We start from the raw sequence: 14797 nt of genomic DNA on the forward strand, positions 1-14797 counted from the left end.
TTGCTCCAGCCTCTCAAGAGGAAATATTACTGATGTTTTTAGTCCCTCCTTTAGTTGGCTTTGACTGTTTCCAAACACTGATAAGAACAAATTTAAAGCAGGCTTCCCCCCCACCCCAATAATGTCTTCTTGACCTTGAATGATAATGAGCCCATTGATAAAACCCAGCATCTTCAACAGTTAAAATATTTTCAACTATAGTAACAGACTGTTTATGTCACATTTATTGCTCCCCTTTAAACAACTGATTCAAATTTGTTCCTTTGCTTTCTAGGGGAGAAAAAGCTTTGCTTTTATTACTCACCGAGAGAAAGTTTGCAAATGTTGGGTAAGTAAAGAGGACCTGAAGCAAGTTTCCACTGCATGTAAATCCATCTCCCACATAACCAGTCTTACAAGTGCACCTGACATCTATAAAACAACAAAGAGAGTTTAGGTAGGAAACTGTGATGGTTCAAGGACTTGAATGTCTATTAGGAATGGTGGGGGGGTTCCCCTAAGACATATCAAGTTCCCAGGCCTACAAAGAATTAATTTCCCTGCAATCTGAATTATATAATTATATACTAGGACCTATGCCTATTAAAATGTTTACATATTGTTTCTCATTTTAAAGATTGCTTATAACTGTGATATGCTTATATTTACAATGTAAATATAATACAAAACTTTGTCTATAGATCTGCTTGAGAGAGCTACAATTATAAAAGTATCCAAGGTCTACAGAGACTTTAATTCAGATCTGGATGGGTTGAGTGTAGAGCCAAGATGGCAGATTCTGAAAACTCAAACATTCTTCTTTTTTTTTTTTTTTTTACCTTTGACTCTGTAACAGAAAACATCCCAGGTTTCAGTCATGTTGACTCTGATTCCATAATCAATAATGCCAACAACTCCTCCACCACATTTTGGGGCAGAGAAAGCTGTTGGATATGCGACTCTTCCATTAGCCAGCCAACCAGCAGCACATAGATGATATTTGGCCTGTTGTTAACATGTAAGGAATACAACTATGAAACCAAAGAAAACGATTAACTATCCTAGGGTAAAGATACATAAATATTGGAAGATGAACTGCTTTCACTGGGAGACAAAATGAATATAGCAGTTCCTACTACTTGAACATGCACATGATGGTTACATTAGCAAGAATGCTACTGATCACAGATCTCTGTGATATTTATAGACTTCTAGAGGCATTCTTTGAAGCTTCAACAGGGTGGATGAGTCACAACAACAAAATGAAAGACAGATTGCCTCATTTTTCAAATAGAACTTGGAATTCTATCCCAACCCTGTTTGGCAGACTGTGGCTGCTACACACTGGAAGTCTGGATTTTTCCACAGAACTGGCTGAAAATGCTCATATTTGCAGAAGAACTTTTGCAACTTGGATGTCTATGGAGTTTCTCAACCATTTAGGTCATGGTCATCTCAAAGGTGGTGTTCCAAAGGCAACTGAATTTCTTGCTTTTCCCCCTTGAAATCATTTTGCTTCTCATCCAATATCTATAGAGATTGTCAATCATCCAGGTCATGGTTGTCCCAAAGGAGCTTTTTCAAGAGGCAATCAGATTTTCTGTTTTTTTCTTTGAAGACATTTCATTTCTCACCCAAGGCTTCTTCAGAGCTGAAGAAACTTCTTGGATGAGAAGAACATTCTCATCCAATAACATACATATTTTTCCTCTTGGCTAGAATCAATAAGCATTCTTTCTTACCCTCTGAGCATATAAGAGCTGAGTGTATGTAGCTACTGTAGCACTTTCATCTTCACAAGTCTTATTTGCATCAGCAAAAGTCAATTTATACTGCCCCTTTGCAGAGCGTATGTGAAAAACACCAACTGTAGCATCTATAAAGAAGAAAGTTTCAAAAATATTTTGTGGTTACCAGGCATGTTGATTTATAAAAATCTGGAAAATATTAGATATAAATGGTGTTGCTTTCTAAAGACAAGAAAATGAAGTATTTCCTTTGCACAATTTCATATTTCATACCTGTTTCAGTATATCCTGACAATATGATTATATAAAATGTTGACACTCTTTGATATTTCAAAAATCTATGCAGATAATACAGTAATTCATTAGTCTTGATATACTAGGGACATGCACACACTTGGTACATATTTAGACATGGTTATACCAAATTCATATGTATTCATATTGTAACAAGGTGCAGATTGTACACCTGAATGTTATATTTTTGTTTTGAATATTTTTGGTAATATGCATATGCATGCATAGAACTATCATGAATTATGCCAGAGTTGTCAAAGTCACCAAATTATTCTTTAAAAAATACCTATAAAGATCGACTGTTCTTGAGTTATTTCATATTAGAACCACCACTTTTTACTGTAAAGAATTCTCAGATTCAGCCTCATTAAGAAGCATAGACAAGTTTCTTTCAGCTATTTCTAAATTAGAAGACTGACCCTGGAAATGGAGGTCGGTGCAATTAGCATCTGCATGGCACTGTCCATTGTCCTGTAGACATCTGTCTATTGGCAGTTGACTTACTTCACAATCAACTCCATCCCCAATGTAGTTTTCTTTACATTCACATTTACGCTTATCCTGAAAGGAAATTTTAGTATAACTGAGTATATCAACAGACTTATAGATTTTGTGTCACAAGTCACTAGAGCTGCCTTTAGAGTTCTGTTTGAAAACAAAAACTATACCTCAAATAACCATGCTAATGCAAACAGTTTTTCTTTCATTAGTAAGCCTGTTATTCTGCTATAGATCTAAGAACAGGCAACTGATGCTCTTCAGATGTCTTGGCCTTGGTCTCCTGTTTATATTAGAGACCCTGTGACAAAATCAAGGTTAAACCTATTTGGATCATTCTGTATGACTCGCTAAAAGATGATTAACCAGATGGCTGTCTACAAAAACTTATTTTTCCCTAGGAAACTGTTGCAAACTAGCTAACTTTATCTGCAGGCATCTCTGCATGCTCCTTCATATAAATAAGGAAACATTCTACTAATGTTTAAATGCATAATACTTACTGGCCCTGTCATTGTACAGAGAGCATGTTCATGACATCCCCCATTGAGTCCATCAGTACAAGGGTTGATAGCCATGCAGGTATAGCCATCTCCCTGGTATCCCTTCTGACATGTACAGTTGACTTTCACATCAGTTTGTACACATTTTGCATTCTTATGACATCCACCATTGCTCTTCTTACAAAGCTTCTCAGCTGTAAAGTGCAAAGAAGCACAGATCAATCTCTATAATAAATGAAGGCTTACATCAGAGGGCTCTTGGAACCTTGTGACTAATATTTCCTGTCATTTTAAGTTAGGAAACATAATTAAATTTATAAATAAATGTATAAATAAACTTAACATAATTTAGCAGGCAATGAAAACCTACAAACTCCTTCCAAAAACCAGAAGGAAGAAAGATGCCACCCATCAAAGAATTGACCATCCCTGCTCTGCACATTTTCCATCCACTATGGAAAGCAAGTATGTCAATCAAATAGAAGATAACAAAAATAACAAAAGATAAAAATGGTTATATAACTTTCAACATTGCATAGTTCACTCAAGAGTAACTTTGAAGCAACAGTTTCTAGTCCACTATTGTGTTTGAAGATATTTAGCCCCAATGATCAGAATTGCTAGTTCTGATGGTTAAACAAAATATTATTCCATAATAATAGGTGATTGGAGTACAGAACAGTTTTCACCTCAACATCTGCTTTTTTCAGTAAGAATCCACATGTAGCATGTGGTTTGTAGATTATACTTTATAATCCAGCTATTCAAGTAAACACACGGTTTCTCTTCATCCATAAAGCATATATATTCTGGCTTGAAAGCTCACCCAGAGCTCACTAAAATACTTTACTTTCATATTCTACAATTACTTTCATATTCTAGAACATTACACGGAAAGATGGGGAAAGAGTGATAGGGAGTAGGAGTTTATGAAGAAAGATTTCCACAGGAATGATGAATGATAAAAATTCATTCCTCAAGTTTGAGGAGCAGCTGATATTTATTTTGTGCTTAGGATAACTTTTACCTGTACATGTAAGTCCATCCCCAGTATAATAAGGCTTACACTGACAAGTACCATCAGAATTACATACGGCATTGACAGAACAGCTGGGTGAGCATACTGGAGTTGAAGCTGTGAAGGAAAATTAAAAACCATAATTTAAATTCATGTTCTTCTCAGAATCTCAAGTCTAACAGTAAAGAGCAAAAGGGTGAATTAAATATTTTCAAAGATAAAAAGAATAGGCAGCCTTATGGCATCCATGCTTACTGGCTAAATCAAATTCAAATATATCAAGAGTTTGCTTTAATTATTACTGTTTTGTCTCTGCTTCATGACTACATTGTCATGAATAGTTGTAGTTAATCATTAAAAAAATGATTTTTTGCTTTGAATGTAGGTCTATCAGATCTTGCCGTAAAACCCTAAAAAAGAAATCAATAGCGGAGAAATAAATTGCTATAAACCTGCCTTCCATTGATGATCTATACACTGCATGAGTCAAAAAGAGGCTGTGAAAATATCTACAGACCCCTCACATCCTGGACATAAATTGTTTCAACTTCTTCCCTCAAAACGACGCTATAGGGGACTGCACAACAGAACAACTAGACACAAGGACAGTTTTTTCCTGAATGCCTTCACTCTGCTAAACAACTAATTCCCATAACACTGTCAAACTATTTAGTAAGACTGTATTACTATTATTCCTCTCATACTTCCTATTCCCTACCTCTTTCAACTTATGAGCATAACCAGGTTGCTTGTATCTTTACAATTTATATTATTTGTTATCTAGTATGATTTGACTGCTTATTAATAACCTATGACTATCACTAAGTGTTGTATCTTATAATTCTTGATGAATGTGTTTTATTTTATTTTTTCTTATGTACACTGAGAGCTTATGCAGACAAATTTCACTTGGCCAATAAAGAATTCTATTCTGTTCTAAAACTCTCTTTACTGCTATCTAGAGCAGGGGTCACCAACCTTTTGGATCTCAGGGACCACCAAACTCATAATTTTAGATCCCAGGGACCACTAACCGGTTCTGTGGGCATGGCCTAATTTGTGGGTGTGGCTTGACAGTCATGTGACTGGCTGGGCATGGCGTGTATGCAAATATTATAAATAATTATATAAATATTGAATTTTCTATAAAAAAGAGCAACTTTTATCCAAAATCGGGCAAAGCAGGCAGATTGAGTTGCTCACAGAATCACAGATTCATTCAGAGATCTATCTGCCATTGGCTAGCTCAGTCTGTCACATAAAATTTGCTTGCAAGCAAAATTAACTCACAACACACCATGTATGTAAATATTGATTTTTTTTATTTTAAAAAAGAGCAACTTTTACCCAAAATCTGCCATCGGCTAGCTGAGTCTCTCAAATTTGCTTGCCATGAGTCTGCACTGAATTTGCTTGTAAGCAAACCTTCAATCCTAAGGGAGGTTCGGCTGTGCTGAGCCAAAGATCTAAAGACTAGCTAGAAAGCAAGAAATCCAAACATTTCCTGCTTCCTAGCTAATCTAAATCTCCCGGCACAGCAGAACAGATGATGGTCTGAAAAAGGAAAAATAGAAATTTAGCAGGCAAGTTTACTGGGTAAGGAGTGAGTGGGTGGGGAGGGTTCCTGCAGGCCAGGTGGGTGGTGCAGCCTTGGGTTCTGCGCAGCCTGGATTAATTGCTTTGTGGAGGTCCTCTGTGGGTGAGATTTCTCTAGAGCCCACCAATTTCACGGCCCACTGGTTGGTAACTGCTGATCTAGACTTCATTCAGAATTTTCAGTAGAGAGAAGTCCTTTTCAAGTGAATTAATTAAATCCTAGTGTTTATTTCTTGGTATGAGGCATCCATCATACAACTATTGTTTCAATTGGATGCAATATGATTACTCTGATAACAGACAATTCCTTCAAAACATACTCAACAAAGCACAGAACTGTCTGTCAAGATAATATCTTATGTAGGAAACAAGGTTGAAAAGGGATTTGTGAGGTAACATGAGAATCATGAATCATAGGTTACCCAATGCGCAAATTGTTTAAAACATTTAAAATCAATTCATATATGTTATGACATATAAACATAATAAATGAGTATTATTTGTATAACAGAGTATCAAGACCTTAGCAGCCACTTACAACCAAATCTGAGCCTCTCAGATTTTTCTTTAACCAGTTTTATTGAAAATATAGGGAAAACTGTGATACATAAATCTGATAGTAACTGAGAGTATAGTAACCTTACTACCCAATTTTTTTGTAAGATTTTTAGGGCAGAACATACTTGACCATCTCACTGACCTCCAGTTAATGCACTAGAAAGGTTGACTACTTTTCCTGATGAAAGAAGAATATGCAGATAAACTATACTTTTTGATATTGCCTTTCTCAGATTTTGATAAGCCAATTGCATATAACTTTTGTATTTGTTGTGCTGCTACTTTTGTTTTTCACTTGCTCAAAACATCAATGTTGTAGTATAGATACGCCATAAATCATCCATGACCAATCTATTAAATTGGGAAATGCAACTTTCAGAATTATATTCTCTTAAGGATATCAAATGGGGAATGGCTACTCTATTTTTGTTTAAGCTTATCAATCTATCTATCCATCCACCTACTTTAGAAAGCAATGGGAATTAATTTTCAATGTATTATCTCATAGTACTTCAATATTAATAAAAATATGAGAATAATATTGTTTACTTTAAGTTCTACACAATAAATCAATATAGGAAAATAATTTAACCATCTGATCAGTCTAAAAGACAAAAGCCAAACAAATTGTTCTCTACAAGCAACAGATTTATACGGTTAAATATTGTAGGCAGACCTAATTTCGTTTCACAGAACCGTCCAGTCCATCCAGTTTCACAGAAACAATGTCCTGATCCAGAAATTCCTTCATCACACTGTCCATGTGCTGTACAATCGCAGGCTATGGTTAGAACATAATTAGATTATTAGGAGAATGACCCACATGGACTACTTAATTTATAAGTTGGCCTGCTTAGGATCATTAGTTAGACTTAAAAAAGGTAATTATTAGAATAATTAAAAAACATTCTAATAAGTCATTCTAAAAAATGATCTAGAATATGGCTTTGTATGAAGGGTTCATTTATAATAACTGACTGTATTGCAGATTTCCTAGTCCGACTGAGATGAATATATGAAGCTCCCTTGTCCTGAGTCATAGACCTTATTACGGTCTACTGGTTCACATGAAGGCTGTCCTAGCACTTTGGAAAATAGAAAATACACTCTGTAGTGTACAGATTTGAAGCAAAATGTGATTCAGAGACAGACAACCCATAGCCTTGGAATCAAAATAAATTAATTTATCTTTTTCCAAAACTGCATAGGAACTGCATAACAATTCAGAGGATCTTTGCAATAAGAATTGAAGTTAGCTCTCCCAGATTTAGGCCTGACATTTGATCCAATGAATCATGCAAGTCCTTCTACTCTGGCTCAATGTTACAGCATATTTTTATTTAACTGTAAGTCAACAAGTAACCTACATTTGCATTCCAAGCCATATCTTCCTGGCATACAGAGTTCACATGAAGTCCCATTGAAGGCAGCATTACAAACACATTCTCCTGTGCCAGCATAACCTTCATCACAGTATCCATGGTTATTGCAAGGAGCTTCTGGGCCTCCTGGGCAAGCTGAATAGGAGTAAGAGGCAATGAATTACACACATAGTTTTAGGAAGAAAATATCCCATCTATGCCCTCTAATAATACATTGGTATTTAACTGCCATAATACCTTGGCTCATGCTGCCTGGCAATTCTATGGGCAGAAGTCCAAGATATCTGGAGACCACTAAATTGGTGAAAGCTTAGTCAATTAGGATTTCTAGTTCTGCAGGAAATGCCTCCATTTTCAAACCCAGAACACCCATTCATCTCCCTTAGCAAAAGATAAAACTATTTTCAATCTCTATCAGGAAAATATAGAGAAACTATAAATTTGACATTAAACATCTCAAAAGATTATATCAAAAACTGAGGGTCAGATACAATACACTGGGCACTGCAATTTGCAACAATGGGAATGTCCTATAATAAAATAGTGCATGTTGGACTATATTTGTTTATCTTATCTTTGAGGATGTTCCGTTTTAATTCTTATCTCTATCCTTTTTTGTCACTTTAGAAGTTTATTGGCATTCCAAGCTGCTAAGAATGCTTGACCTTTCAACTTTTCTGCTTTTTTGGGTACTTTTACAAATCTTTTTTGCAGTTCTATAAGCTGGAGGCTACCACTGACCTTACAGATATTTTCCTCATGGGAATGGGGGATGTAATTTTGGGAACAAGGAACTTAAATTCAAAGTGAGTTTGGTATTTGTATGTGAGTGCACCAACATTCTGAAATTATTTTAGAGAGTTCAGATGAAGACTTAACATAGGGCAGAGCTTCATTGCAGTCTGGAAAAAGCAGATAAGATGCCCACTGGAATCAACATACATTTCATTTATAAGAACATTTTTTCTTGATCTTAATTATAGAAATTAGCCCAATAAAAGGTAAAGAACATTAATCCTTTCCTTCTCTTCAAAAGTTAATTATACAGACAAGGGACCAGAAGCTCTTGGTTTCAGATAGGTCAATTCCCCTACTCCAAAGCTCAGTCAATTTAGTCAAAGAATTGAATTTGCTGAAAAAAAACCTTCAACTACTGTAACCTTAGCTTTTCCAACCGACCTACTTAGATGTGTTACACTAGAAACCTGATTTTGCTTCACCAGCACAACCAAACTGACTAAGGTTGAAAGGAATTGTGATGCAACATAATTGAGGAACCACATTTTGGAGATGGCTGATCTAAGCAAAGTGATTTTAGACAAATGACGATTTTTTAAAAGAAAGATGATTTGGCTATTATTAAGTTTCTCAAAGTTCCCTTTGGTTCAGTGCCTCCACTACTCAAGCACCTATTACATTTTCGAAACACGGTGAAAAAACTTACTTCACTGTTTGATAATGAAAAGAATATACCAGGAGTAGCAACTTTTCATTTTATTAGATTTTTTTTTAAATCTACCATCTGTCTTTATCATATCCTACATGATTAGCATACTACCTTTTCTTCTTAAAGGTCAAAATAGACATTGTGTGGGAGAAATGTGGTAAGATGTTTCAGGGTTTCTTTTTAGACAGCTTGAGAAGAATCCAGTTTTCACCAGAACACTGGACCAACCTTCCCCTTGTTCTTTGTCTGGATATGAATTATGTCTATTCCTAAGCCTGCTAAGAACCCTATGTAGATATCCATACGTCTTCATCCAAGTTCAAGTATTTAAAATTGCAGAGACTTGCCTTGGCATTTATTTCCAAAGAATCCTTTACAGCACTGTGGTATCCTCATTGCCAAAGAGCAACTTCTCTGACAGCCGGACAGGGTTCTGTGACCGATGGTATATTCACATTGCTGCTTGTCTCCCTTATGATTTTGTATTTGGAAACAGGAAAACAAACTAAGCAACCAGGGAATTAGCAGGCATAAGCATCTCATAAGGCAAAAGCATCTCTGACTGACTGCTGGCATGAATTGCAAGCTACTGTATGCAAACAATGTAAGTACTGAGTTTGTTAGTAAGGAGAGGCCATGTGGTATGGTGGTTAAAGTGTTGGACTAAGGACAGGGAGACCTAGGTTCTAGGACTTCCTTCTGCATGGAAGACAGCTGAGTGAACTTGAGCCAGTTCCTCCCTCTCAACCAGGGGTGGGCTTCAAAAATTTTAGCAAAGGGTTCTCTGCCCAGTTGCTGGGTAGGCGTGGCCATGGTGGGTGAGGCCTAGTCAGCCTCCTGCACCACAGTGGAGGTGTGTATTTTTGCTCTCCCAGGCTCCGGAGGCTTTCCTTGAGCTTCCAGGAGGGCAAAAATGGCCTCCCCGGGCTCCAGAGGCTCTCTGAAAGCCAGAAACAGGCCCGTTTCTGGCTTTCTCAAAGTTCTGGGAGGCCTGTTTTTCATCCTCATCCTCAGCCTCTGTGTGCACCCTGCACTTACCTGCGTCCCAAATAGGCCATGTGGGGACTCCTGGGAGGGGAGGAGCATGGTGGGCAGGGCCAGCCAGGAGTGGGATTTAAGGGTTCTCCAAACTGCACAGAATCTTAGCTGGGGATCTTCCAAGCCCCTGCAAACCCCCAGCAGCCCACCCCTGTTCTCAACCCTAATGAGGGTCAGCCTGTGCAACAAACTGGCTGGCTATTCCTCATTGCATGAGACTGATAGTTTCCCAATCTCCTTGTAAACTATATGAGCCCAGTTAAAACAAGTTGATCTTGGAACCAAATGGGACAAAGCTAAGAAATTTAACAACTTAGCTTTTTGTACACTCTGATTTGTTTAGAGCAACAAGGTACTATGATTTTTCTTCTTCTTCAACACTTCTAACATCCTAGGCAGGGGTGGGACGCTACTGGTTCTGCCCGGCTCTTTAGAACAGGTAGCTCTGAAGAGCAGCAGACACAGAACCGGTTCTGTGTCTGCTGCTGTTTGGCCCACCCGCCGCCCAGGTGCGCAGCACAGCTGAGGTTGAAAAAGCAGTAAAAAAGTGGTTTTTCAAATGCTGTGCACCCGCGTGCAGCGCTTATCAGCTGTTCAGGTAGCACAGCTTTAGGTGTATTACATGTGCATGCAAAACTTAATCACCAAACCAGTAGTAACACTGGTTGAATCCCACCCCTGATCCTAGGGCCACAGAAAACTGGATAATAAAGTCATAATGGTTTACAAATAAGTAGTACAGATTTTTTTCCCCCAGATTTCATGATTTTGGGGGGAGGATTGCTGTGATGATTTTTTTTTTTTGGTCTTTAAGGTATGCTAATCCTATTTGAAGGCGTATAACACACCTTATGTCTTCCTGCTCACTTTCACATACAGGGGCAGATATTTACCACCAATATTTGGTGATTTATCAGGATATTGGAAATATAGTAAAGAAATAGAAATTGGGGGTTTTGTTTCACTTTCTCTGAATCTTTTTGTTTTTTTAAAAAATTAATTGATTATTTAAAATTGAGTAAAAAATGTACAGTCACATTTACCGTTATTTTACTTCCACCAGGACATTGATAATTCCTGAAACAGTTGACACAATCTCCCTATTGAGAAAGGAAAGCACATGCTTTAGACCAAATACTTAAAATAACACTAATTTTTACAAGCTTTCATGCATGAACTACCATGCATTGTGAAATACACAGCAGACATAATTTCCCCCTTATTTTTGCAATCACGCTCTTGCATAGATAGATGTAGTGATTTCCACATATAGAATCTGGTTCTTGCTATCTGCAAAAAGTTCCATAACATCAGCATATTGGTTTTACCAGTCTTGTTCATGTTAAGACTGTATGGAATGCACAAATCACTGTCACAGAAATACAAGAGTTGACAAATTGAAAACCGCACCCTCGTACCCTGATGAGGCATCAATGCTTTTGGTTGAATTTGGAAGAATCTATGTTTCCTGAGCCCACAAGGAAGCTCAAATGCATAATGGAGAATTTTTCAAAAAGCAAGTCCAGTAAAAAGATAAATGAAGATGAAGCATTACATTTCATCAAGTTGTCTTTATAGTAGGATCCAATATCAACGAGTCATAAGGCTTTCCATTTTTATATGTAAGACAATTATTCTTGCTAGGCCACAGCAACAGCTAGCATACTGGCTACTTAAATGATGATGTTTTTTTTAAAAAATAACAAAGCAACTAGGAAAGACCAAATGACATGTCATAATTACTTTAACCCTTGGTCTAAATATGACCATCTATATGGCAATGACAGCAAGTTTGGTGTAGTGGTGAAAGACATCAGACTAGGAAATGGAAGACTGTGAGTTCCAGGATGACCTTAAGCATTAAACCAGCTGTCACTCTCATTCAACTTTTGGAAGTAAGCACAAGGATTTCTGGAGGGGAAAAAATGATGGCCCGAAGATGGCTCCATTGAAAGCAGAGCCAGAGATATGGCAAAGTTTGAAGAGCCAGGGAGTAATTGGCTCCACAATCTCTCTGGATAAAGAGAAGACATGCCCACAAATGTTCCAGACATTTGCTCCAAAACAAGGAAACACAGAGACAGAAGTCTCTGCAGGTTTAGAGCTTTGGAAGATGAGCCATCTTGCTCAAACTGCAATTAGTGCCTTTAAAAGGACATTAAGATTGCACACTTTCTTTTCTAATTACATCTGGAAATTGCTACCTTTTAAGTATTATTAACTTTTGGATTACCAATTCTGAAAACACCAGGTGAGTTATCCCTTCAATTCTTAATGGAGAAAAAATAACTACAAACTTAAGAACTTAAAAAAATAAAATAAAGAGCACAAAACTAATTAAGACTTTAATTTCAGAAAGTTATAACTGGATTAAGAGACCAGATAAATTTGTAACAAGCTTGTGGAATTAATTGTAAAGAATGCTTCCTGTGAGAAAGGAAACTCATTTTGAATTTTTTCTAAGAGACAGTGGAGATAACCAAATTTAAAAATTGGACACTAGAAAGTACCACATATTTTAATTAAAGAAGAATATATAAATATAATCTAATTAATTCCCCAATCTCAATGAAAAATAAATAGATAAGCATGAATATGGTTTTATACATACATAAAGTGTTCCAGAAATAATGGAGCAGCTACTGAAATAAATGCCAATCATACAAGGTTGATATTGTTATTAATTTATTATCTTCATTTTGATTATTATATTTTACACATATATTTGTGCAAGACTAATAATCTGTTTTTGAATAATTTTTTTAAAATTTACTTTCAAATTTGGAGTACTTTATTGGTTCTGGGACAGGATGGGTGGATGGATGACAAACAAGCAAGCAACTGCACTGGATTCATGTGATATCTGGAATGGCAACAACATGTCATTAGAAGGACTGACCGGAAATTCAGTTGTCATAAAAGTGTCACAACGACCACCAAGGATGGGATCAGTTAACATGCAATCAATCCCATAAGCAATGCCACCATCAAACTCTAGATGTCTTTGTATTATCTTGCATCTCCTATCATTAAGGAACAATTCACCCTAAAAATAGATATAAATTCATAATGCTATTAAGAAAAAAGATAACGATTAGGGGAAAAGATTAAACTAGTCAACCTGGTACTTTTCTTACTTTTGGATAAAACTTCCATAATCCTAGCCAGCATGGTTTATGGTCAGAAAGCTTATATATACATATTTCTAACATCATACATTATTTACTGTTTTAGAGTAAGTAACTTTATGCAAAGCACCAAAAAGGAGTAAGAAATATTGAGAATAAGAAATCAAGCATTCCTCTAATTACAACTATAATGGAGCCTGCCCATTAGAGTCATAAATCACGATGATCATAAAGAAGATTATCATGTCATTGAACCCGATTTTCTGATCTGTATTGCAATGATCATTAAAAGACCACCATGGTCATAAAGTGAATGCCATGGTCATTAAGTGAATCTATTGTTCTCTACTGGAAGTAAATGCTAGTAAAAAATGTAATAAGTCACATTTATGTGACTGCATGACACTGCAAACATCTGCAAATGCAAACCAGTTATTGAGTTTCTGAAATGTAGTTACATAACTGCAGGGGTGGTGGTTATTGGAACTTTGGAACTGGGTTGTAACTACTTTTAGGAGGGAATCTGTTGTAGCTTTGTATGATCACTAAGTGACCAGTTGTAAATTAAGGAATATCTGTTATTGTTTATCATTTATGCATAACTTCAGTTCATCCTCCCTGTTAATCATCCTCATCTTTGATACATTAATTTTCAGATCTATACTCTTCATGGTCTTATACAACCATTGGAACTTTCACTGTAAGAAATCACACTAAACCAAAAACACCAAATATGAAAGGACCAATATATTAACTTAACAGAACCATACACTCTAATATCACAAGCATGCCTTATACTGTATACATATCCATAAATACATTAAATAATGAACGGGACATCATGTATCCAGTTCACACCACTTTGGGAGAACCGGTTAACTTTCTGAGCAGTTTTGAGAACTGGTTGTTGGAAGAAATCATTAGGGCAGAGAACCGGTTGTTACCTTATTTGAATCCCACTACTGCCTGTATCCTTGTCTTATTCATTGTTCCAAGTTGAACCATTCTGTTCATAACTTTCAGAGTCATTTTGGATGAAGTCCCGCAATACCACAATCAATTATATTTGCAAGCCATTGAAAGCTGTTCCAATGGAAGATACATTTCCTCTATGGGTTTTTTTTTTTTTGTATAATGTAGGTTGCATATTGGGTCCTAGAGTTTTCAGGACCCTGTTGGAAAGCCTGGGGCATGAGCACAATCAATCTTCCCAATCCCAAAGCAAAGACCAGAAGACACATATTTACATGTGCATTCCTCTCAATACAAAGTTGTGTGTGGAGAAAGAAAAAACCCTTTATTTCCAGTTTTTGCAAAGCACCTAGAACTCTTGATTACTTTCAAAATTCTGTCGCTGAATTGCAAAAGGCTGTGTGCAAATGCTGCAAGAGTGATTAGTTGCTAATGCAAATATTGTCTTCATTTTGTAAGTTACACAGTGTCCTTTTGGGCTGGGCATTAGGGGACTACTTGGAATTCTACTTTTTTTATAGGGTTAAATTCCAGATATTGTGGTTGAGATATTTTAATTCTTGTTCTAGGATTTCGTTCTTTGAGATTTTGTAGGATCGATTTTTGTCCTCATGATTTGGTGTCTGTAACAAACTA

At 36.5% G+C, this 14797-nt stretch overlaps 1 protein-coding gene across 1 annotated transcript in view; it reads right to left on the minus strand.

Moving 5' to 3' along the window:
• STAB2 (stabilin 2) overlaps window positions 1–14797 on the minus strand; it is an 88643-nt gene that overhangs the window by 7284 nt on the left and 66562 nt on the right. Inside the window, exons 53-63 of the mRNA XM_026703296.2 lie at window positions 12961–13107; window positions 11105–11161; window positions 9371–9494; window positions 7562–7711; window positions 6871–6975; window positions 4050–4157; window positions 3023–3216; window positions 2441–2582; window positions 1722–1855; window positions 819–984; window positions 305–411 (exon numbers count right to left, since the gene is read on the minus strand). Of these exons, the coding sequence (XP_026559081.2) occupies window positions 305–411; window positions 819–984; window positions 1722–1855; window positions 2441–2582; window positions 3023–3216; window positions 4050–4157; window positions 6871–6975; window positions 7562–7711; window positions 9371–9494; window positions 11105–11161; window positions 12961–13107 (1434 nt within the window). The remainder of the gene's footprint in view (window positions 1–304; window positions 412–818; window positions 985–1721; window positions 1856–2440; window positions 2583–3022; window positions 3217–4049; window positions 4158–6870; window positions 6976–7561; window positions 7712–9370; window positions 9495–11104; window positions 11162–12960; window positions 13108–14797) is intronic.

The sequence above is a fragment of the Pseudonaja textilis genome, chromosome 5 (genome assembly GCF_049901715.1).
Source record: "Pseudonaja textilis isolate UNSWEBS1 chromosome 5, rPseTex1.2, whole genome shotgun sequence".
NCBI classification, from domain to species: Eukaryota; Metazoa; Chordata; class Lepidosauria; order Squamata; family Elapidae; genus Pseudonaja; species Pseudonaja textilis.